The sequence below is a fragment of the Plectropomus leopardus genome, chromosome 2, assembly GCF_026936395.1.
Source record: "Plectropomus leopardus strain MGB_pleo_1.0 chromosome 2, ASM2693639v1, whole genome shotgun sequence".
NCBI lineage: Eukaryota > Metazoa > Chordata > Actinopteri > Perciformes > Serranidae > Plectropomus > Plectropomus leopardus.
The window spans coordinates 42,732,764-42,755,899 of NC_142177.1; the positions used below are offsets into that span (position 1 = coordinate 42,732,764).

The 23,136-nt window shown below is 42.6% G+C and overlaps 2 protein-coding genes across 4 annotated transcripts in view; both read right to left on the reverse strand.

Annotated features, from left to right (window-relative positions):
* Window positions 1–1,325: 1,325 nt before the first annotated feature.
* aldh4a1 (aldehyde dehydrogenase 4 family, member A1) lies at window positions 1,326–18,113 on the reverse strand. Its single transcript, XM_088071149.1, has 15 exons — window positions 17,931–18,113; window positions 12,920–13,013; window positions 12,744–12,836; window positions 12,586–12,633; window positions 12,051–12,206; window positions 11,615–11,764; window positions 8,392–8,466; window positions 6,493–6,680; window positions 5,736–5,809; window positions 5,447–5,643; window positions 5,149–5,196; window positions 4,913–5,065; window positions 4,662–4,783; window positions 3,228–3,346; window positions 1,326–2,188 (listed from the first exon to the last, which is right to left on the reverse strand). The coding sequence occupies exons 1-15, from the start codon at window positions 17,969–17,971 to the stop codon at window positions 2,076–2,078; spliced, it is 1,671 nt and encodes a 556-aa protein (XP_087927275.1). The 5' UTR covers window positions 17,972–18,113; the 3' UTR covers window positions 1,326–2,075.
* A 1,842-nt stretch (window positions 18,114–19,955) lies between these two features.
* The window catches only part of pltp (phospholipid transfer protein), a 21,777-nt gene continuing 18,596 nt past the window's right edge, over window positions 19,956–23,136 (reverse strand). For 2 of the 3 annotated variants that reach the window (XM_088071163.1, XM_088071158.1), the window contains exons 12-15: window positions 21,500–21,542; window positions 21,013–21,076; window positions 20,788–20,864; window positions 19,956–20,665 (exon numbers count right to left, since the gene is read on the reverse strand). In XM_088071163.1, coding sequence (XP_087927289.1) covers window positions 20,567–20,665; window positions 20,788–20,864; window positions 21,013–21,076; window positions 21,500–21,542 — 283 coding nt within the window. In that variant the 3' untranslated portion in view covers window positions 19,956–20,566. The remainder of the gene's footprint in view (window positions 20,666–20,787; window positions 20,865–21,012; window positions 21,077–21,499; window positions 21,543–23,136) is intronic. The other variant, XM_088071167.1, reaches the window with a different exon arrangement.

Here is a 23,136-nt window from a genome sequence, read left to right on the forward strand (position 1 = left end):
ATGACACGGCGAAACGCGAAGGCAGAAATGAGACTGAGGCGTATTAGGGACTGTTCGCTATTTATCAGAGGAGGAGGTGAAGCTCCCTCCCCGACGCTGCAGGAGCCTCCCTCCCCCATTAATCAGTCATTACATTTTAGGAATACGGACCTCATGATGAAATTTGAAAATCAACAATAAAGTTTCTTTTGTTTTTTTATGATTGACGCTTTCGTCCCCCGTGTGACGTGTGCACTTTCTAATATACGTCAGCTGTGTGTGTGTGTGTGTGTGTGTGTGCGCGTAAGAGTGCACGTGTGTGCGTGTGTGTGTGATTGTGTGTGTGTGTGTGTAAAAGCGTGTGTGTGTGTGCATGTGTGTATGTGTGTGTGTATGTGTGTGTGTAAGAGTGCGTGCGTGTGTGTGTGTGTGTGTGTGTGTGTGTGTGTGTGTGTGTGTGTGTGTGTGTGTGTGTGTGTGTGTGTGTGTGTGTGTGTGTGTGTGAGAGTGTGTGTGTGTGTGTGTGTGTGTGTGTGTGTGTGTGTGTGTGTGTGTGTGTGTGTGTGAGTGTGTGTGTGTGTGTGTGTGTGTGTGTGTGTGGTGCAGCTGATTGAACAGATGTGAGTTTCAGTGTTTTCTTTCTGTTGAGCAGAAAGTGTGAGATATTGTCCACGTCAGGTGACTCACAGAGGACAGACATGAGGACGTCCCCTCTGCTGTCTCTCTGCAGGCTCTCACATCTTTAATGGACAAAAAAGAAACCATGATGAATAAAAAGGAAAAAAATGCCCAACTTACCTGTTTGTTATATAAATAAAATAATTAATGATTGTATTTAATTTAATTCATAACTTTATTAGGGACTCAGCTCATACAGAGGTCCATAAACAATAAAACTAAAATAATTTCAACAAAATAAAATGAAAAAGGGATAAAAAAAAAAAAAAAAGATACATAAAAAGTAAATTAACTTTGAAAATAAAAGTAAATAAATGAGATTGTCTGGCTGGCACACATGAAGCAACAGAGGGAATGCTGGGAGAAAATGTAGAAACATAATTTTTTAACAAACTAAGATTCAATCTGCTGTTACGTCACATTATGTCATGATTTCTGTAATAATGTGAGTCTGATAAAACTTTCAATGATTTGTACAAACTCCATGACTTTTCCAGGTTTTCCATGACTGAACCATCACAAATAGATTTTTATTCTGTGGAAAACACCAAACGCTCCAGAGCCGGAGACGTCCTGGACGGACAACCGTCCCTGAACCTGCCGGAGACTTCACTGTAAAACACTTTTTTACAGTGAAGCCAAGAAACAAACAAACACACACGCAGCTGTAAATGGTAATAATTTACTATTTTATTGTCAAAAATTATCTATCTGAATTTACAGTTTCTAAGGCAGGCACATTCTGGAAATATAATAAATCATTTGTATATGAGGACAAGATTAAAATACAAAATACTCTTCAAGTTCAGACGGTTTGATAAAAGACAGAGCAACAGAAACTGAAGTCAGCGTTATTAAAAAATTCAGTTCAGTTCAACAGCCGACTGAAAATATCAGTTTCTGATCTGTTGAGACAGAAACATTCGGCCTCACACACATCCGAAAATCAGATTATTATAAATTTGTTTCATCGTTTAACAAATATGAGACATTAATATTAATGTTTGGAGACATAACACTTTTTATGTCCTGACGTTGACCTAAAACAATATCGGATTTTCTCTCGATTAATCGAAGCTAAAAATCTTCAAATGTCCAGAACATAAAGATATTTTTTCACAGAAGAAAAGCAGCAAAGTTTTCTCCATTTGACCTTAAAAAAAAGACTAAAATTATGAATCAATAACAACTTTTTTGCAGATTATTTTGAGCAAACTGAGACAGAAACAGATCACAGTGTCGATCCTCAGCAGACGGTTTGTGTTTGACAGCAGCAGACAGATGGACAGGTGAAGAGACGGAGGACGAGCGGAAGACGTTCTGCCGCTCAGAGACATTCGTGTCCGGCTTCAGTGCAAACGTTTGACGGCGGCAGGACGATCAGCTGATGCAGGACGGCTCTGATTGGCCGGTTGGACTCAGCCCATGTAGGCGTACCTCCAGTCTGTGAGGGGGACGTGAGTCTGCTTCACCACCTGTGGAGACGTCCACCTGAGGACGTAGTGAGGACCTCCGGGTTTGTCATTGGTTCCTGAAGAAAACAAGAAGCTCACGTCAGCTCACCTGCGTGGATCTGAACGCCGAACCAACGTTTAAACAACACAAACACACTTATTTCAAAATAATGAGAATTATTCTGTTTCTCAACCATCAGCAAGAAATACCAAAATACAAAACGAAGAAAAGAAATGTCCTGGAAAAAGTCTTTAAAATATATATTTTTCAAATTCTGAAACATCATTTTAAATATGTCTTTTGCTCTCGAAACATTTTCCCCTCACCTCTTCAAAAATCATTTTCTAAACCTGCCAGTTTCTCAGTGTGAGGAACATTTCTCTCCAAGTGACTCATTGTATTTTTTTCATGTTTTTGAAACAAATCGCACCAATGAGCTTCATTCTCAAAGGGTTAAAAATCTGTGAAAGGACAGTGAGGTGGCTCTGGGTCTCAGAGGGTTAAAAATCTGTGAAAGGACAGTGAGGTGGCTCTGGGTCTCAGAGGGTTAAAACGTCCTGAAAGGGCTGATGAAGATGATGGTTCTTCTTCAGGCAGCAGCTCCATCTGCTGGACACAATCTGCTGCTGCCAGGGAGGCCCAGCAGTGATCAATCACTGACTGATCAGGGATCAATCACTGACTGATCAGGAATCAATCGCTGACTGATCAGGGATCAATCACTTACTGATCAGGGATCAATCGCTGACTGATCAGGGATCAATCGCTGACTGATCAGGAATCAATCGCTGACTGATCAGGGATCAATTACTTACTGATCAGGGATCAATCGCTGACTGATCAGGAATCAATCGCTGACTGATCAGGGATCAATCGCTGACTGATCAGGGATCAATCGCTGACTGATCAGTGATTGATGACTGAACTCACAGGAGGAAAAACAAAGAAAACCAAACAGCTTCAAACGTGTTTTTGGTTTTTTTTTAAAGATAAAAACTTTCAGAAAAAAGAAGCCCTGATGTTTTGCTTCAGCCTGTGAAAACCAGGATCAGAGTCTCAGGTCTGTCTCGGGTTTCTGAGCTTATCGAGTCCGTGTGAGCGTCGGCGGCTCCTACCTGAAGCTCTGGCGCCACCAAACGGCTGCTGAGCCACAATGGAGCCGGTGGATTTATCGTTGACGTAGTAGTTTCCTGCAGCGTTTCTCAGAGCCTTCGCCGCCTCGTCGATCACAGTCCTGCAAAACACACACACACACACACACACACACACACACACACACACACACACACACACACACACGCACACACACACACTTTGTTAACATCGTACTGTCCTCACAGGTCACTCTGTGTAGGATACTGGAGCAGTTTACAAAATCGTTTCTATATAAAATGAGCAGCGGTCCTAATATGGATCCCTGAGGAACCCCGTATTTGATGGTTTTACATCGAGCTCTGAACCATCCTGGCGCCTCGGACACTGAACGATGCCGTTTGCTCAGGACGGTTTCAAAGGCTTTCCGTAAACCAAGAAACATCCCGATGCCACGCTCATCTGTGTCTACATTTTCCTTCATTGCTGCGTCTTACACACTCTATTTTTAGCCTTATTTTTATCAATAACGTCTGTGGGTTTTATTTTATGTTCCATTTTCCGTCCTTATTTTTATCTTACTGTTCCTAGTATTTCCATGTGGGTTGTATCTATGTGAAGATGCATTCTGCATTTTCTATTCTGGTCTTATTTTATTTTTACGTGCAGGTTTTATTTTGTCTTTTTGTCTTCTGTGTGTTTTGATGTGAAGCACTTGGTGCATGTTAAGTCTTTCTTGTGAAGCACGTTGGGCTTGTTGTCATTGACTTTTTCGAAAAGGTCGAGAATTGCCGAACAAGTCGTTCTTTTTCCTGAAGCCACACTGAGACGAGACGAGAATATTCAATTTATCGAAATCGTCACAGAGTCTATAATAAACGTTTTCCTCCCAAACCCAGGAAAAGCTGCTGTCAGGGCAGCCGTCGGTTTCTGTCTGCAGTCCTGAGCGTGTCCTGTGTCCTCTGTCCCTTGTCCCCGTGTCCATCCACAGAGAGCTGACTGACCTGAGAGCAGCTCCTGCCTGGACACACGGACGACTCGTGATTCTGTCGCCTCCACACTGATGCAGAGTGAGACTGTTCAGAGTGACGTGATGTCACGTGACTGCATCTGAGACGAGGGGAGACGGCTGAAGACAGCTGAAGACAGCTGAAGACAGCTGAAGACGGCTGAAGACAGCTGAAGACAGCTGAAGACGGCTGAAGACTGATGAAGACGGCTGAAGACGGCTGAAGACAGATGAAGATGGCTGAAGACTGATGAAGACGGCTGAAGACGGATGAAGATGGCTAACGTCGGCAAGCATTTTGAGTTGTTTTTGCGTGTGAACACAGATTGTTTAATTTTTAACGGGTTAAAAACATGTGCAGACGGAGCCTCAGACCGCTGATGGACTCAGCAGGTCCAGGTCCGAGTCATCCTGCACACGTGTCAGTGTGCAGAGGAGCGTATCTCACTTGTCCTGAGCGAAGACGGCTCCGGTCAGAGCGTACGGAGACGTGCTGTCGATCAGCTGCAGCACCTGCTTCCACTGGTTCTCCGGGTAAACGTAGACGGAGAGGACGGGCCCGAAGATCTCCTGCAGAGCACACAAACAAAAACCAGAGACCAGATCAGTCCTCCGTCTGCGCGAGTGAGAGAGACTGGACTCTGAACTGGAAACCAGTCAGGCCGACTGCAGCAGAGCGGGACAGGAAGTGGCGTGCACCTCGTTCATGATGGCGTCCCGAGGGTCACTGGTCTCGATGATGGTCGGCTCCACGAAGTAGCCCTTCGTGTCGTCACAGTTTCCCCCGGCGATGACCTTCAGGCCGGGCGAGGATTTGGCGTGATCGAGCCACTTCTTTATCCGAGCAAACGACTGCAGCCGGAAACACACAACGTTAAACACACACACACAGAAAGTGGACTTTATTTTGAAAAGCCAGCTGCAGGAAGCTGCACCTTGTCATCGATGACAGCCGAGAAGAACGAGTTAAAGTCCTCGACGGGCTGAAAAACACAAACACACACGAATCTTCAACAAAACGCTGAAATTATTCAAGAAAACTTCAACAGAAAAACATCAACAGTTTAATCCGTCACTCAAATATTAATACACAATATTACTACAACTCCAGGACTCACGCAGTACTGAGGCAGTACTTCAGTAGTATTTATGTCTCCCATTGTGGGCTGCTGGTGGATGTAGTACTTTAGCAGTGTTTTATCAGTACTTTAGTAGTACTTCAGTAGTACTCACGTCTCCCACGGTGACCTGGCGGTGGATGTCGAGCAGCTGACCTCTGATCTGCGGCCACAAGCTGTCGGGGACGTACATCCTGGAGCAGGCCGAACACTTCTGTCCTCCGTACTCGAAGGCCGAGCGGATCGTGCCCTTCACCACGCTGTCCACGTCCGCTGACTTGTGGACAAAGTGGAAGTTTTTCCCGCCGCACTCTGAAAGCCAAAAAAGACACTCAGAACACGTGACGACGACACGTGACGACGACACGTGACGACGACGACACATCAGCGTCAGAGAAACTGACCTCCGGCCAGCCGGGGAAACGTCCTGTAGGTGTCCAGGTTCTGAGCCACCTGCTTCCACAGACGCTTGAACGTCCTGCAAAACAACAGATTCACTCGAAACTCAAATCGCACGAAACACTTTCATTCATCAAGAGGCCACACACACTTTTCAAAACACTTTTCCAGGACTTTTCAAGGACTTTAAGGCACATTTTTAGGATCAAACATTCTCTGAGCAGATTCTTTTTGGCGATATTCAAGAAAAGATTTGGACGATTTTTTTTTTCTTTAAACATTTTAGAATTTTCTTTCCTTTAAAAATGTTTGGTGATTTTTTGGGGTGATTTTTTTAAATGTAAATGTAAAAGAAAAAATGTTTCATTTAAAACCACCAAAATGACGACATTTATCAGAAACTCTAAAAACAGAAATAATTGTTGGATTTGCACATTTCTGATGGTCCTTGAACACATCATGTGTTTTTAAATAGGTTTGTGAAACAAAATTCCAGGACTTTTCCAGAACTTTCAGGATATTTTTAGCTTTCCAAATGTGCAAATTCCATGCATTTTTCCAGGATATTAATGACTGTAGGAACCCTGTTACTTTGACTGTGATACGTTTCGTTTCGCCTGTCCTGGTGGGAGAAACACGCGTTAGAGTGACGTGAAGTTTCGGAGCTGCTGAAACGTCTTCAGCGGAAACGCAAAGTTCCACAGCAGCAGGTGAACCAGGTGAGGACCTCAAACAGCCGTCGGGGCGAAGTCGGGAGCTTACGGGACGCTGCCGGTGAAGTTGATGCCGGCCAGGTGCTCGGAGGCGGTGACGGTGTCTCCGAACACGGGGCCGTCGGCCGGCAGGAACTGGATGATGTTGGGGGGCAGACCACAGTCCCTCAGGACTCTGTAGACGGCGTAACTCGCAGACATGGCCGTGTCGCTGGGCTTCCACAGGACCACGTTACCCTGGAACACAACGCAACACACACATTACACACACACACATTACACACCACAACACACACACACACATTACACACCACAACACACACACACAAATTACACACCACAACACACACACACCACAACACACACCACAACACACACATTACACACCACAACACACACACACACACATCACATACATCACACACACACATTACACACACACACACATACATCACACACACACACACACCACAACACACACATTACACACCACAACACACACACACACACACACACACACACAACACACACACACACATTACACACCACAACACACACACACACATTACACACACACCACAACACACACATTACACACCACAACACACACACACACACACACCACACACACACACACACACACACACACACACACACACACACACACACACACAACACACACACACACACACACACACACACACACACACACATCACACACACACACACACACACACACACACCCCCACACCACACACACACACACACACAACACACACACACACACACACACACACACACACAACACACACACACACACACACACACACACACACACACACCACACACACACACACACACACACACACACACACACACACACACACACACACACATTACACACCACAACACACACACACACATTACACACACACACACACACACAACACACACACACACACACATTATCACAAACAACAGCAGCAACGTGTCGACTTCACTTTTCCTCTGAATTCAAACACATTTTTACCAAGGCATTTCCAGGACTTTTCCAGGACTTTAAGGCAGATTTTTAAAGACTAAACATTCTCTGAGACCACCGTCAGTACTCCTTGGTGGATCTTTTTTTAAAACTATACAACAGCTTTTTTTAAAATACATATTATTTTTAAAAATGAATTCAGAACAGAGAGCTGAATATTTAAATATAACTTAATTAATAACTGAGGGACTGTTTGTTATTTATGAGAGGGGAGGGAATTGTGCAAAAAGGGGGAGGCATGTCAAATAATTTCCAAGCACTGGGGAGGAACTGATGTCTTTAATGTTGTCTTTAGGAGAGGGACATACAGCTTTAAATGCCTGGATTTTGCATTTATTTTACTGATGATTTTTAAAGAAAAAAAGGGCAATTTTTCTTTCTTTAAAAGTTTCTGACAACTTTTTTAAAAAATATATTTTCTATTTTTTTCTTCCAATTCTTTTTTAAATGTGTCATTTTTTTAATTTAAAAGTTTCTAGCAATTTGATGATTTTGAAAGATCTTTTTTTTTAAAAAAATAGATTGTGACTTTTTTTCCTTTGAAATGTTTGATGATATACAAAAAAATGGAATTATCTTTTTGTCTTAAAAAATGAAGATTTTTAAAGAAAAAAAGTTGAATCATTATTTATTTTTTAATCTTTGGCCTAATGTTATGTGTCCTTTAAAAATCACCAAAATGCTTCCATGTATCGGCCAGAAAACATAAAAACTGAAATTATAATTGAATTTTCAGATTTACGACGGTTCTTGGACACATCCAGTGTTATCATACAGGTTTGTGAGTGTGCAGTCCCGTCAGCAGCTGCAGTGGTCTGTTTCTTAGAGCTGAATGGAACACACCCCATCACTGACTGATCGCGGCCCTGTTACCCTCAGCACACACACAAACATGTTCTCACTCACCATGAGAGCCGGCGTACCTGCCAGGTTTCCACCAATCGCAGTGAAGTTAAACGGAGCCACAGCCGCTACGAAGCCCTGAAACAAACACACACACACACACACACACACACACACACACACACACACACACACACTTACTGCTTCATTGTCATCACTGTCAGTCATTACTGTTATTACTAATTATTATTATCATCATAACTATTATAAGTAGTAGGAGTAGTAGTAGTGTTACTATTATTATGGTTAATGCTATTATTACTATTATCATTGTTGTTGACAAGCGGTTACAGAAAATGACTGACTGACTCGTTGTTGCTGTTATTATTATTATTGTATGTTCTCTATGTTCACTGTGTTCTCTCCTGTGTGTTCTATGTTCTCTCTCCTGTGTGTTTTGATGTTGTCTTTCCTGTGTGTTTTGTTCTCTCTCCTGTGTGTTTTGATGTTCTCTCTCCTGTGTGTTTTGATGTTCTCTCGCCTGTGTGTTCTATGTTCTCTCGCCTGTGTGTTCTATGTTCTCTCTCCTGTGTGTTTTGATGTTCTCTCTCCTGTGTGTTCTATGTTCTCTCTCCTGTGTGTTTTGCTGTTCTCTCTCCTGTGTGTTTTGATGCTCTCTCCTGTGTGTTTTGATGTTCTCTCTCCTGTGTGTTCTATGTTCTCTCTCCTGTGTATTTTGATGTTCTCTCTCCTGTGTGTTTTGATGTTCTCTCTCCTGTGTGTTCTATGTTCTCTCTCCTGTGTGTTTTGATGTTCTCTCTCCTTTGTGTTTTGATGTTCTCTCTCCTGTGTGTTTTGATGTTCTCTCACCTGTGTGTTCTATGTTCTCTCTCCTGTGTGTTTTGATGTTCTATTTCCTGTGTGTTCTATGTTCTCTCCTGTGTGTTTTGATGTTGTCTCTCCTGTGTGTTCTATTTTCTCTCCTGTGTGTTTTGATGTTCTCTCTCCTGTGTGTTCTATGTTCTCTCTCCTGTGTGTTTTGCTGTTCTCTCTCCTGTGTGTTTTGATGCTCTCTCCTGTGTGTTTTGATGTTCTCTCTCCTGTGTGTTCTATGTTCTCTCTCCTGTGTATTTTGATGTTCTCTCTCCTGTGTGTTTTGATGTTCTCTCTCCTGTGTGTTCTATGTTCTCTCTCCTGTGTGTTTTGATGTTCTCTCTCCTTTGTGTTTTGATGTTCTCTCTCCTGTGTGTTTTGATGTTCTCTCACCTGTGTGTTCTATGTTCTCTCTCCTGTGTGTTTTGATGTTCTATTTCCTGTGTGTTCTATGTTCTCTCCTGTGTGTTTTGATGTTGTCTCTCCTGTGTGTTCTATATTCTCTCCTGTGTGTTTTGATGTTTTCTCTCCTGTGTGTTTTGATGTTCTCTCTCCTGTGTGTTTTGATGTTCTCTCTCCTGTGTGTTCTATATTCTCTCCTGTGTGTTTTGATGTTCTCTCTCCTGTGTGTTTTGATGTTCTCTCTCCTGTGTGTTCTATATTCTCTCCTGTGTGTTTTGATGTTCTCTCTCCTGTGTGTTCTATATTCTCTCCTGTGTGTTTTGATGTTCTCTCTCCTGTGTGTTTTGATGTTTTCCCTCCTGTGTGTTTTGATGTTCTCTCTCCTGTGTGTTCTATATTCTCTCCTGTGTGTTTTGATGTTCTTTCTCCTGTGTGTTCTATATTCTCTCCTGTGTGTTTTGATGTTCTCTCTCCTGTGTGTTTTGATGTTCTCTCTCCTGTGTGTTTTGATGTTCTCTCTCCTGTGTGTTCTATATTCTCTCCTGTGTGTTTTGATGTTCTCTCTCCTATGTGTTCTGATGTTCTCTCTCCTGTGTGTTTTGATGTTCTCTCTCCTGTGTGTTCTATATTCTCTCCTGTGTGTTTTGATGTTCTCTCTCCTGTGTGTTCTATATTCTCTCCTGTGTGTTTTGATGTTCTCTCTCCTGTGTGTTTTGATGTTCTCTCTCCTTCCTGTGTGTTTTGATGTTCTCTCTCCTGTGTGTTCTATATTCTCTCCTGTGTGTTTTGATGTTCTCTCTCCTGTGTGTTTTGATGTTCTCTCTCCTTCCTGTGTGTTTTGATGTTCTCTCTCCTGTGTGTTCTATATTCTCTCCTGTGTGTTTTGATGTTCTCTCTCCTGTGTGTTCTATATTCTCTCCTGTGTGTTTTGATGTTCTCTCTCCTATGTGTTTTGATGTTCTCTCTCCTGTGTGTTTTGATGTTCTCTCTCCTGTGTGTTTTGATGTTCTCTCTCCTTCCTGTGTGTTTTGATGTTCTCTCTCCTGTGTGTTTTGATGTTCTCTCTCCTTCCTGTGTGTTTTGATGTTCTCTCTCCTGTGTGTTTTGATGTTCTCTCACCTGTGTGTTCTATGTTCTCTCTCCTGTGTGTTTTGATGTTCTATTTCCTGTGTGTTCTATGTTCTCTCCTGTGTGTTTTGATGTTGTCTCTCCTGTGTGTTCTATATTCTCTCCTGTGTGTTTTGATGTTCTCTCTCCTGTGTGTTTTGATGTTCTCTCTCCTTCCTGTGTGTTTTGATGTTCTCTCTCCTGTGTGTTCTATATTCTCTCCTGTGTGTTTTGATGTTCTCTCTCCTGTGTGTTCTATATTCTCTCCTGTGTGTTTTGATGTTCTCTCTCCTGTGTGTTCTATATTCTCTCCTGTGTGTTTTGATGTTCTCTCTCCTGTGTGTTCTATATTCTCTCCTGTGTGTTTTGATGTTCTCTCTCCTGTGTGTTTTGATGTTCTCTCTCCTTCCTGTGTGTTTTGATGTTCTCTCTCCTGTGTGTTCTATATTCTCTCCTGTGTGTTTTGATGTTCTCTCTCCTGTGTGTTCTATATTCTCTCCTGTGTGTTTTGATGTTCTCTCTCCTGTGTGTTCTATATTCTCTCCTGTGTGTTTTGATGTTCTCTCTCCTGTGTGTTCTATATTCTCTCCTGTGTGTTTTGATGTTCTCTCTCCTGTGTGTTCTATATTCTCTCCTGTGTGTTTTGATGTTCTCTCTCCTGTGTGTTCTATATTCTCTCCTGTGTGTTTTGATGTTCTCTCTCCTGTGTGTTTTGATGTTCTCTCTCCTTCCTGTGTGTTTTGATGTTCTCTCTCCTGTGTGTTCTATATTCTCTCCTGTGTGTTTTGATGTTCTCTCTCCTGTGTGTTCTATATTCTCTCCTGTGTGTTTTGATGTTCTCTCTCCTGTGTGTTCTATATTCTCTCCTGTGTGTTTTGATGTTCTCTCTCCTGTGTGTTCTGACCTCCAGGCCACGGTACAGCATGGTGTTGGTGCTCCCCTCGGCGTCCAGCGGCTGCTGGCTCTCCAGCTCCACGCCATGTTTGGCGTTAAACCGGAAGAAGTCGATCAGTTCTGCAGCGGCGTCGATCTCCGCCTGGATCACCGTCTTCCCCTGAAACACACCGCCGTGACATCATCATGACATCACTGTGACATCACAGCACGTTTTTATACAGACGATGTGTCCCTCTTCTGCTGTCAGAGATGCATTTAAAGTGTTTGAAATTGTTATAAATCTGCAGCGTCCCTGTGTGTCCCAGTGTATCTCCAGTGTGTCCCTGTGTATCTCCAGATTGTCCCTGTGTTGTTCCAGTGTGTCCCAGTGTGTCCACATGTTTCCCTATTTTGTGCCTTTTTATCCCAGTGTATTCCAGCATGTCCCTGTGCGTCTCCCCTACCTGTCCGATCATGGTCTTGGCGAGGATCTCGGCTCTCTTCGGTCCGCTGATGACGTCGGCGGCCTTGAAGAGGATCTGGGCTCGGTCCTGGACGGGTTTTAGGTCCCACTCCCTCCTCGCTGCTATAGATGCCAAGATGGCTCTGTTGATCAGCTCCTGTCAGAGAACGAGAGACAGGTCAGCAGACGCAACGCAGGACTGAAAAATAACAAACAGGACTGTTGTCTGCTGAATATTTGTGTTTGTGTGGACGGTCAAAAAAACTACAGCCTGGAGACTTCCTGTGAGGCCTAAAGAGGCTAAGGTAAGTTAAGGTCAGGTAAGGTAAGGTAAGTTAAGGTCAGGTAAGGTAAGGTAAGTTAAGGTCAGGTAAGGTAAGGTAAGTTAAGGTAAATTAGGTAAAGTAAGGTATACTTAATCATCCAACAAGGAAATTTGTTCTGGACTCAAAATGAAAAATCAGTTTTCAGGTTACTGAAAATGAGCGGAGTGATGAATGCAGGAGTTCAGTGTGAACGTCTGTTTTGGGTCTTACCTTGTCAGCGTAACAGAACTTTGCCACTTTGTGCGAGTGATTGAACGGCTGAGAGAAGAAACAGAGTCAGTTACGACGCTGTGACGCAGAAACAAGGAAAAATAATCAGCTCAGATTTTATGATCTCCTCTGACGGTCTGAATGAAGACGTCACTCACAGATAACTGGAATCTGACATCTTTGGTCCAAACGTGCTCGTCTCCGACCACACAGGGGATGTCCTCCGTCCTCCCCTTCAGAGCGCTCAGAGCCTGAAACACAGACGCTGAGTTACAGCTGGAGTCCACAGAGCGTTCACGCCGTTTCCTCAGATGTGAGGCGGCAGAGTCCAAACCTGCAGCAGCTCTTTCCTCTCTGCGCTGCCCTCCGTGAAGCCCAGGATCGGCTCGTTCTTCACCCCCACCGCCACACCGGGAAACGTCCGGAACCTGCACGCACGCACACACACACCCTCATTAAAAATCACAGTTATTCTGTAGTAAATAAACCACATTCCATTAACCCTTTAGTGACTGTTTGTCTCATTTTAGTCTCTTTTCTTCTTCCTGTTGTGATAATTGTGTGTGTGTTGATGCATGTGTCCTAAATGTAGTCCAGATTGTGTATCTGAGTGTAATCAGTGAATTTGCAGCTCAGCTCCTACAATAAGTCTAAAATACACTGTGGAAACTAAATAGTTACATTCAGACTGTTCAGGTCAAAAAATGCTCCATTGAAACCCATTCAAACTGACATTTTTGATCCCACAGCCATCAGAGCAGAAAAACAGGACTTGTATTATTTCTGGGTGTCATTCTGGGCTTTTGACTCTGAATTTGTCATTTTGACTATTTTCCACCTGATGAGGTCATTTTGACCATATTTGGCATGTGGAGGAAATACATGCTATTTCCACTAGGTGACCTGTCACAGTCAATGTAGCTGCTGATCACTGACATATCCCAGACTGTCAGCAGCTACACTCACACACTGACATATCCCAGACTGTCAGCAGCTACACTCACACACTGACATATCCCAGACTGTCAGCAGCTACACTCACACACTGACATATCCCAGACTGTCTGCAGCTACACTCACACACTGACATATCCCAGACTGTCGGCAGCTACACTCACACCCTGACATATCCCAGACTGTCGGCAGCTACACTCACACACTGACATATCCCAGACTGTCAGCAGCTACACTCACACACTGACATATCCCAGACTGTCAGCAGCTACACTCACACACTGACATATCCCAGACTGTCGGCAGCTACACTCACACACTGACATATCCCAGACTGTCAGCAGCTACACTCACACACTGACATATCCCAGACTGTCAGCAGCTACATTCAGATACATGGAGGATATTGAACATAATTTTTTTTTTTCATCTAAAAACATGGTGGCATCATGACAAAAATCTGGCATTTAGAGGGTTAAAATTCTGAAAATGAATGAATATTTGATATTTATGATTAGGAATGATGTTGGTTAGAAATTAACTCAAGGAAAAAATATTAATGTATAATATTTTATATCCCCATTTTGAAAAGCTCATTTTGTGCGCAGAGCGATACAGCTGCGTGATATTAAAGTGGGCTCTGAGGGGTTAATGTCTAATCTAAGTGGCCGTGAACGCGTCAGTCATGAACTCCTTTAATAAACAGACAGCAGCTCTCTGAGCTGCGTTCACCTCCGCTGTCTGCCCCCAAATAACCTGAATGATCCCAGTTTAACCCCCGACTGTCCGACAGTTAATGTTCCTGAGGTTTCCAAACCTGAACTCCTCTGACAGTCTCTCCTCCCTTCACACCGAGGGACATTTTATTCATAAAACATCACAATCAGGGACTGTGTGTTATTTATCGTTTGTTTCTGTTCAAAAATCCAACATTAGACTTCAGCTAACGTCCACCGTCCACCCGACGGATCCCAAACACTGTCAAATGACATCGACAGCAGATTTTAGTTCAATCTCCCCATGTCGAGCACTCTGCTCCACTGATACTCAACTGACGGCCCGCGGCCCAAATCTGGCCCCTGATAGGGCCCCTGGTGGCCCCCAACCATTTTCTAATTCATAATAAAAATAAAGTGACTGACACTGTGAATAGTTTTTGTACTTTTAGTCTCCATAAGGTGTCAGAGACATAAAACAGCATCAAAATAGAGGACACAGCTGAGACACTGATGTCCTAAAATACTAGAAATGTCCTGAAATCCAGAAATGTTCTAAAATCCAAGAAACATCTGAAAATTTGACAAATGTCATAAAATCCTTAAAATCTATACGAGCTGCTGTGACTGGCCTCTGGCCTCCTGTCATTTTGCAAAAGTGGCCCCCAAAACACAGCAGGTGGAGTGTCTCTGTCAGATTAGCTTTGACCCGACCCCCCTGGATCTGTGTCTTCAGATCATTAAATTCGCTTCCTTTTCCCATCCCAAAAACCTCACAACATTCAAAACCTAAAAGCGTCTAAAAGTCTCTGGTTTTACAGTCTCTGAACTGACAACATGCAGTGTAGAGGGGACAGTCGTCCTGTTGGACAGACGTCCTGCTGGACAGACGTCCTGCTGGACCTGAGCTGCAGCAGTTTGAGTTTTTGAGTCTGATCAGCAGCTCGTTCTGGTTTGATCCAGTTTCGTCTCTGCTGACTCTGAGCGTCATGTATGATTAACTTTCTAAACTGAAGGTCACGGGGGGGGGCAGCTGGAGACATGAGAGCCATCTTCTCATACACGCTACGATCCCTAACCCCCCGCCGTGTCCAGACCCCCGACACAGAAACATAACAATGGTCTGAAGGATCTGACTTTACAGATGTTTCTTCCCAGCTGCAGGGGCCCCTCAGCAGGGCCCGGGGCCCCTCTCACATGGACTCTTACACAGTCTCTATGCGTTACATGAAAGCTCCTGTCAGATTATTATCGTTGCACACTTCACTCTTTGCTCTGCTGTGAACTTTAGGGCCAAACATTTGAGCTGAGCTGCAGCTGATCCTGAAACAGCTGTGTCAAAGACATCCGTCTCACTTTCGACTGATGTCTGTCGTGTTTTTAAATCTCGCTCTCTACATTTAAGTTGTAATGTTGCTGTACTTTGCCTCATTTATATTATCATTGACATTATTTTTATTATTATTATTTATTCCTCTTTTTTGTGAGTTTGATGTTGCACTAAAAAACAAAGTAAATTCCTTTTCAGTGAAAACTGTCCTGCTGCTAAAATCTTCATGTTTCTGAGAAAAATTAACTCTTGTTTTCTCTCAGAATCGTGCAGGAAGATGGGAAGTCTACGGCCCCTTAAAGCCCCGCCCCTCCATAACGCCTCCATGACTTTGAGCGTTGTACTCAGGCGGCACTCTGACTGACCATCGAGGTCATTCAGACGATGATAACGAGCTGCAGGTTTTCGCCGCTTTACCTCTGACACTCACCGCCAGATTATTACAGAACCAACACTCACATGTACAGGTTCAGACATGTTTACACCAGGACTTTTCCAGGACTTATGCATTCATGTAATAATTATTTAAAGAAGAAGAAAAGAATTCAGAGCAGGATTAGAACTGAATATCTAAATGTAACTTAGGGACTGTTTGTAATTTATGAGAGGGGAGGGGATTGTGTAAAAAGGGGGAGGCATGTCAAATAATTTTTTCAGCACTGGGGAGGGACTTATGTTTTTATTTTGGCTTGTTTGTTTCCTCTTTGGGTTGATGAGAGGTAACATGATGTCACAGTTATTCTACTAAAGTCTAACGCTGAACCAGTATGACAACATTTTGGATTTTATGTCGAGTAAAAAGTTGCCTGACCGGCTGCATTATATCTAACGCTTGCTTTGAAAGCGCCGCAGTGGTCCAGGAGCGGCTGCTTCCTGAAGCTGAAATGAGGAATTATTTATACAAAACCTCCTTTTTTCTCTACAAAAATGTAAACGCAGAGTCAGCTGGCTGCAGGGAGATCATCGGGAAGCTGAGAGTTTCAGCTGAGGTAAACAACTGTCACTAAAAACAAAATAGGATAATGTTACTGCTGTTGGTTCTATTGTTTGTTGATTGCAGTAAATATCACAATCTAAAACACATGTTTTTATGTTTTAAAAGTGACATAACAAACGTAAGAAGACAGTGAGTCAGCTACTCACCATGTTTTAAGAGTTTAGGTCTCTGGTCTGATATGGAGCGCACAGCTGATAGCTACACGGTTTGTTTACATGAAGTAACAGAGGTTAATATTTAATGGATTCAGTGTGGACACACAGAGTTCGGCTGTTAAAAAATAATATGTGATAGTTAGACACTCGTTTTCTGTCGGGACACGCTGTCATCGTGTCCCACTGAGGACTGACTGCTGAGTCATGTGGGACATCTGATAAAATTCGGTAAACTGGTTCAGTCAATACCAGTTTGGAAATGTTCTCACTCAGCTCCTGTGTTCACAGATCTAAACCAGCCAGCAATATTTGTTTCTGAAAACGTTCTGAGAATGTTACAATGCAACAATGCATTGTTTTAGTAACATTTTCAGCTGCAAGTTTTCTTTTAGTTCCCAGAACTTAAAGTTAAAGTTTGAGTAACATTCTCTATAAACATGTTTTGTATTGGGGTTTTTTGTTGTTGTTAACATATCACATTAAATTTTAATTATAAAATATTGTGTAATCTCAGCCCTCGATAACATTTTCTGAATATTGCTTTGGAAACATTCTTCCTTTGTTCTCATGTAACATTGTGGGAACGTTTTATGAAGAACATTCTCTGATCTGTCACCTCTCAACATCATTAAAACATCCTCAGAGCGCTGCAGTTCAAACGCCAACCTCACAGGAACATTATTTTATTTTTATGAAAATGTAAGATGAATCTAACAACTAAAAATAAAATAAATCAAACATTAAACATTTTAATATGTTTAAAACAAGTTTAAAGAGAATGTTAGCAGAAACAAGAGTACCATTCAGGGAACTAGAAGAAAGCTTGATGCTGAAAACGTTACTTAAACACTGCAGTGGTCTCACTGTAACATTCTCAGAACGTTTTTAGAACCAAACATTGCTGGATGGGTCTCCGTCCACAGCAGGACACAGTTTGTCCTCAGTGTCTGTCCTCCTGTCGGCGGATCAGATAAACTGACTCACGCCTCACCTGTCCCCTTCGCCTGAGTTTAATGACGTCACTTCAGCTCACAGATTCGTGGTGATTACGTAGTCGCTGACCACAGTGACGTCAAAGCAGCACAGTAAACCAGAGCTCGTGAGAGGATAAGCAGTTAGCATTAGCATTAGCTCGCAGACACCTTGCGCTCCTGAAGGAGTCTCGTGTGTTTGCGCGTGCTGTCGGTACCTACCCCCTCCACGACAGGCTCACAGCTGCCCGCACGCGCAGCATGGCTCGAGCTCAGGTGACGACAGGTGAAGACGAAGAAGAAGAAGAAGTCAGCCGGTGACACACCTGATCAGGGATCGATAACTGATCAGATATCAGTGTGACCGTATGAGCGGAGACAGACAGCCGTTGACCTCACACCGGACACGACCAGCTGGCACCGAGGGGGGGAGGGTGAGGGGGGGGTAACGGGTATCTTTTACTGCCGTGTTCCCGCTCACCGTCAGCGTCCTTCAGTTTAACGATCATTCATTTATGTATTTATTTACTTTGAAAACTACACTTAATATGCTTCTTTTTCACTGTCTAAAGCCTCCCTAGCTGCCCTGAACCCCCCACAGACCGCAGAATGGTACCTTCCACAGGCGAGTCCGCCGCCGGCCAATCAGCGGGCAGCAAAATATCCTCAGCCAATCAGAGGCCGCAGATAGGAGTTCTATTTCTCAGCAGCTTCTTGAACTTTCGATCGTTTCATTCATAAACAACCGCCTCCCAAAAATAAATAATAATAAATAAATAAAGCTTTATATACTGTCACTCAAAAATAAATAATAATAAATAAATAAAGCTTTATATACTGTCACTCAAAAATAAATAATAATAAATAAATAAAGCTTTATATACTGTCACTCAAAAATAAATAATAATAAATAAATAAAGCTTTATATACTGTCACTCAAAAATAAATAATAATAAATAAATAAATAAAGCTTTATATACTGTCACTCAAAAATAAATAATAATAAATGAATAAATAAAGCTTTATATACTGTCACTCAAAAATAAATAATAATAAATGAATAAATAAAGCTTTATATACTGTCACTCAAAAATAAATAATAATAAATGAATAATTAAAGCTTTATATACTGTCACTCAAAAATAAATAATAATAAATGAATAAATAAAGCTTTATATACTGTCTCCCAAAAATAAATAATAATAAATGAATAAATAAAGCTTTATATACTGTCGCTCAAAAATAAATAATAATAAATGAATAAATAAAGCTTTATATACTGTCTCCCAAAAATAAATAATAATAAATGAATAAATAAAGCTTTATATACTGTCTCCCAAAAATAAATAATAATAAATGAATAAATAAAGCTTTATATACTGTCTCCCAAAAATAAATAATAATAAATGAATAAATAAAGCTTTATATACTGTCACCACTTAACCCAAAAATAAATTATAATAAATAAATAAATAAATAAATAAATAAATCTTTATATACTGTCACCCTGTCACTTAAAAATAAAATGGAAGATAATAACAACAATAATAATTATTATTATTACTATTATTGTAAATAATGCTTTATAAAAGGTTGCAGTTCATATGTTACCATTTTTCATCATATTCTATATTTATATTCAGCTCACATCTCTGTATGAATACAAACACTGAGTATCATAATAAAATCATATTATCAGTGTTGTACTTCCTGCATACAGTGATATGTCGCTTTCATATTAGAGTTACAAAAAAAAAGATGATTTCAAACTTATTTCAGACTGCATACAGCACGGATATTTTTCAGTCTGACATTAATCCAGTCAAAGTTTTGTGTCCAATCAGGAGCAGCTCTCACACCAGTCCGCTCACTGTGGATGGAGACATGCAGGACAACGTGGACACATGGACAGAATATATATGATGTAGAACTGCACGATGTTCTCTGTCTCATCCGGTCATTTATGAACTATTATCATCATCATTATTATCATTATCATTATTATTAGTATTATTATTATTATTATTATTATTATTATTCACCTGTTTAAACAGGTGAGTGTGAAGCAGTGATTAAAGGGTTAAACGGGTGAGTGTGAAGCGGTGATTAAAGTCTGTTGTCTATAGCCTATAATGTGTCCAGGCTTTAAAACATTTGGATGCAATTTAGGACTAAATTAAAGAACAGATTTTAGAAAGCAGACAGGCATAACGGAGAAAACTTAAAGGAACGGTACAGAGCGAGAAATGGATAAATACTTGATTTAATAAAAGGTCGTCACAAAGAGTAAACTGCTCCACCAGAAACAACCTAAAACAGCGTCTTCACTTAGAGAGGGACTGCGTCTCAGAGATCCAAACCCCTAAAGCCAGAACTTAACTTTAGAAACAAGAACCTTCAAATCTGAGAACCCAAATCCTCAAATGAACCAACAGGACACAGAAACAGCACGGTGTTCACTACGAGACAGCCGCTGACGAGTGTCGCCCAGCGCGTTGACTCAGACTCCAGCTCAGCCGCCCAGTCGACGGACGAGGTGGGGGGGCCGTCCTGATAACTCACGTTCTCTAACCGGCTGCGAATGTTTGCTGGGTTGAAAAAGTACATTTTCGTGTTTGTCTGGGACTCACACGATGAGTTTTAATAAGAAATACAAACATTAAAAGATTTCTACACCGATATAATCACAACGATCCCACAAAATTACAAAGACACACACAAACATACATATATATACGTTTATGTTTAGACTGTGTCGGGGCCCTCTCCCTGTTGTCTCAAGTTGTGATGTTCACGAACAGTATCATGTAAGCACACTGTGTGCGTTTATATAAACACATTTATAAACATATATGTTCTCAGACGGCGATGGCGTCTGTCTCTGTCTGATTGCTTCCTGACACCATTTCTCTCAGTCCTTTGCTGAAGTGAAGATTCGCCCCGATCACGATGAAACCCTGCGGAGATCAACACAACCGATTGGTCATGGTACATCACATCACGTGTTACTTCACATGGTACATCACATCACATGGTACAGTGGAGAGTGACCAATCAGAATGCAGCATCATGTACTTACGTTGTGATATTCAACAACCTCCTCAATGAAATCCATCCCATCAGCCAGAGGAATCTGAACTCCTCTCTTAGTCCAGTCTGCACACACACACACACACACACACACACACACACACACACACACACACACACACACACACACACACACACACACACACACACACAGAGTCAGTGTCACAGTGTTTTCCTGTAAATCAGTTTTCAAGTTGATGAATCTGATTCTTACTGTTGATTAAAGGAACCACCGACATCTGCAACATCGTCTTTAGAGGAGCCTGAAGAGGAATCAGCTGAGAGACAGACAGGTCAGAGACACAGAGACAGACAGGTCAGAGACACAGAGACAGACAGGTCAGAGACACAGAGACAGACAGGTCAGAGACACAGAGACAAACAGGTCAGAGACACAGAGACAGACAGGTCAGAGACACAGAGACAGACAGGTCAGAGACACAGAGACAAACAGGTCAGAGACACAGAGACAGACAGGTCAGAGACACAGAGACAAACAGGTCAGAGACACAGAGACAGACAGGTCAGAGACACAGAGACAGACAGGTCAGAGACACAGAGACAGACAGGTCAGAGACACAGAGACAGACAGGTCAGAGACACAGAGACAGACAGGTCAGAGACACAGAGACAGACAGGTCAGAGACACAGAGACAGACAGGTCAGTTGTTAAAGTGTTGAAATGTTGAAACTGAACTCACAGCCAGAGATTCCAGAGCTGATTGGTTGGAGAAGATTTTAAACCTGAAAGAAGAACAAATATTCCAGTAAACAAAAATCAGGATTAGATTATTTCACTTCATGAATCAGATGATTAATGACGGGAGAAAACCATGAAGGGCAGAGAAGACACACCAGGCTTCAAGACTGGTGGATGCAGAAAGACAAGAGAAAAATGGAAACAAAACAAAGACAAAGACACTCACAGTGACCACAAAGACTCAAAACCACCACAGAGACGCTCACAGTGACCACAAAGACTCAAACCACCACAGAGACGCTCACAGTGACCACAAAGACTCAAAACCACCACAGAGACGCTCACAGTGACCACAAAGACTCAAACCACCACAGAGACGCTCACAGTGACCACAAAGACTCAAAACCACCACAGAGACGCTCACAGTGACCACAAAGACTCAAACCACCACAGAGACGCTCACAGTGACCACAAAGACTCAAAACCACTGCTGAGGGACTCTCTAGAGGTCACAGAACCACATCATCTACAAACAGATGAACTCACTAGCAGAAGCTGGGATTGAAGATGGGATTTGAGAGACATGTCATCTAGCAGGTTCCACATATGGATCTTACTCTGAGTCCAAATCCTGAAGTGTGAAATTAGTTTTGACAGTAACAGTCTAAAATCAGCAGCAGCTCAAGATTCGGGCGAGGGAAATATCGGCAGACAAACAGCATGGATCAGCTGCTTCATGAGGAAAACCTGGTTCAGACTCTTCTCCCTCAGGAAACTCAGTTCATTAGACATTGGCCCGTTTCATTGAAGTGGATCTCCAGCTTCTTATGGAAATCCATTTTTGGATTTTCTGTCTTATGTCGTTATTTTACTGACGGTCACATGTGATCTTACACAGAGACAGCAGTGAGACAGAGACACAAACAGAGACAGCTGAGGGACGAAGATAAAACTTCAAGGACTGCATTCTTTCACTTGCATAATATTGCAAAAATTAGGCATATCCTGTCTCACACTGACGCCAAAAATGCAGCACACGCATTTGTTACTTTTTTACTTCTTATTCCTTTTTTACAGGCGCAGTGATGCGGGAGTTGCGTCGGACTGTTGTGGTGAAGAAGGAGTTGAGCCGGAAGATGAAGCTCTCGATTTACGAGTCCGTCTATGTTCCAACCGTCACCTTTGGTCATGAGCTCTGGGTCCTGACCGAAGGAGTGATCACGGATACAAGCGGCGAAATGAGCCTCCTCCGCCACCCTGGCTGGACTCAGCCTCGGAGAGAGGGCGAGGAGCTCGGAGGAGCTCCCTCTCCACCTCCTGCTTTCTCCCTCCTCCTCTCCTCTCTCTCCACCTCCTCCTCTCTCCCTCCTCCTTTCCTCCTCCTCCTCTCCTCCTCCTCCTCCTCTCCTCTCTCCTCTCTCCTCTCTCTCCACCTCCTCCTCTCTCCCTCCTCCTCTCCTCTCTCCTCACTCTCCATCTCCTCCTTGCTCCTCTTTTATGGAACCATCTTCTAGTTTCAGTCAGGGAGGCAGATACTGTCCACTTTTAAGGGGAGACTTAAGACTCTCCTCTGTGATGAAGCTTATAGTTAGGGCTGGCTCAGATGTCCTCTGTGATGAAGCTTATAGTTAGGGCTGG

What these genes read in the sequence shown, in the direction of transcription:
- aldh4a1 (XM_088071149.1), bottom strand. Translation starts at nt 17,971, where the DNA reads ATGCTGCGCGTGCGGGCAGCTGTGAGCCTGTCGTGGAGGGG. An exon ending in AACTTCACCGGCAGCGTCCC is followed by an intron (nt 5,810 to 6,492) that starts GTAAGCTCCCGA and finishes GTTGTTTTGCAG; the next exon opens with GACGTTCAAGCGTCTGTGGA. An exon ending in TGGTGGCGCCAGAGCTTCAG is followed by an intron (nt 2,189 to 3,227) that starts GTAGGAGCCGCC and finishes TGTTTTCTTCAG; the next exon opens with GAACCAATGACAAACCCGGA.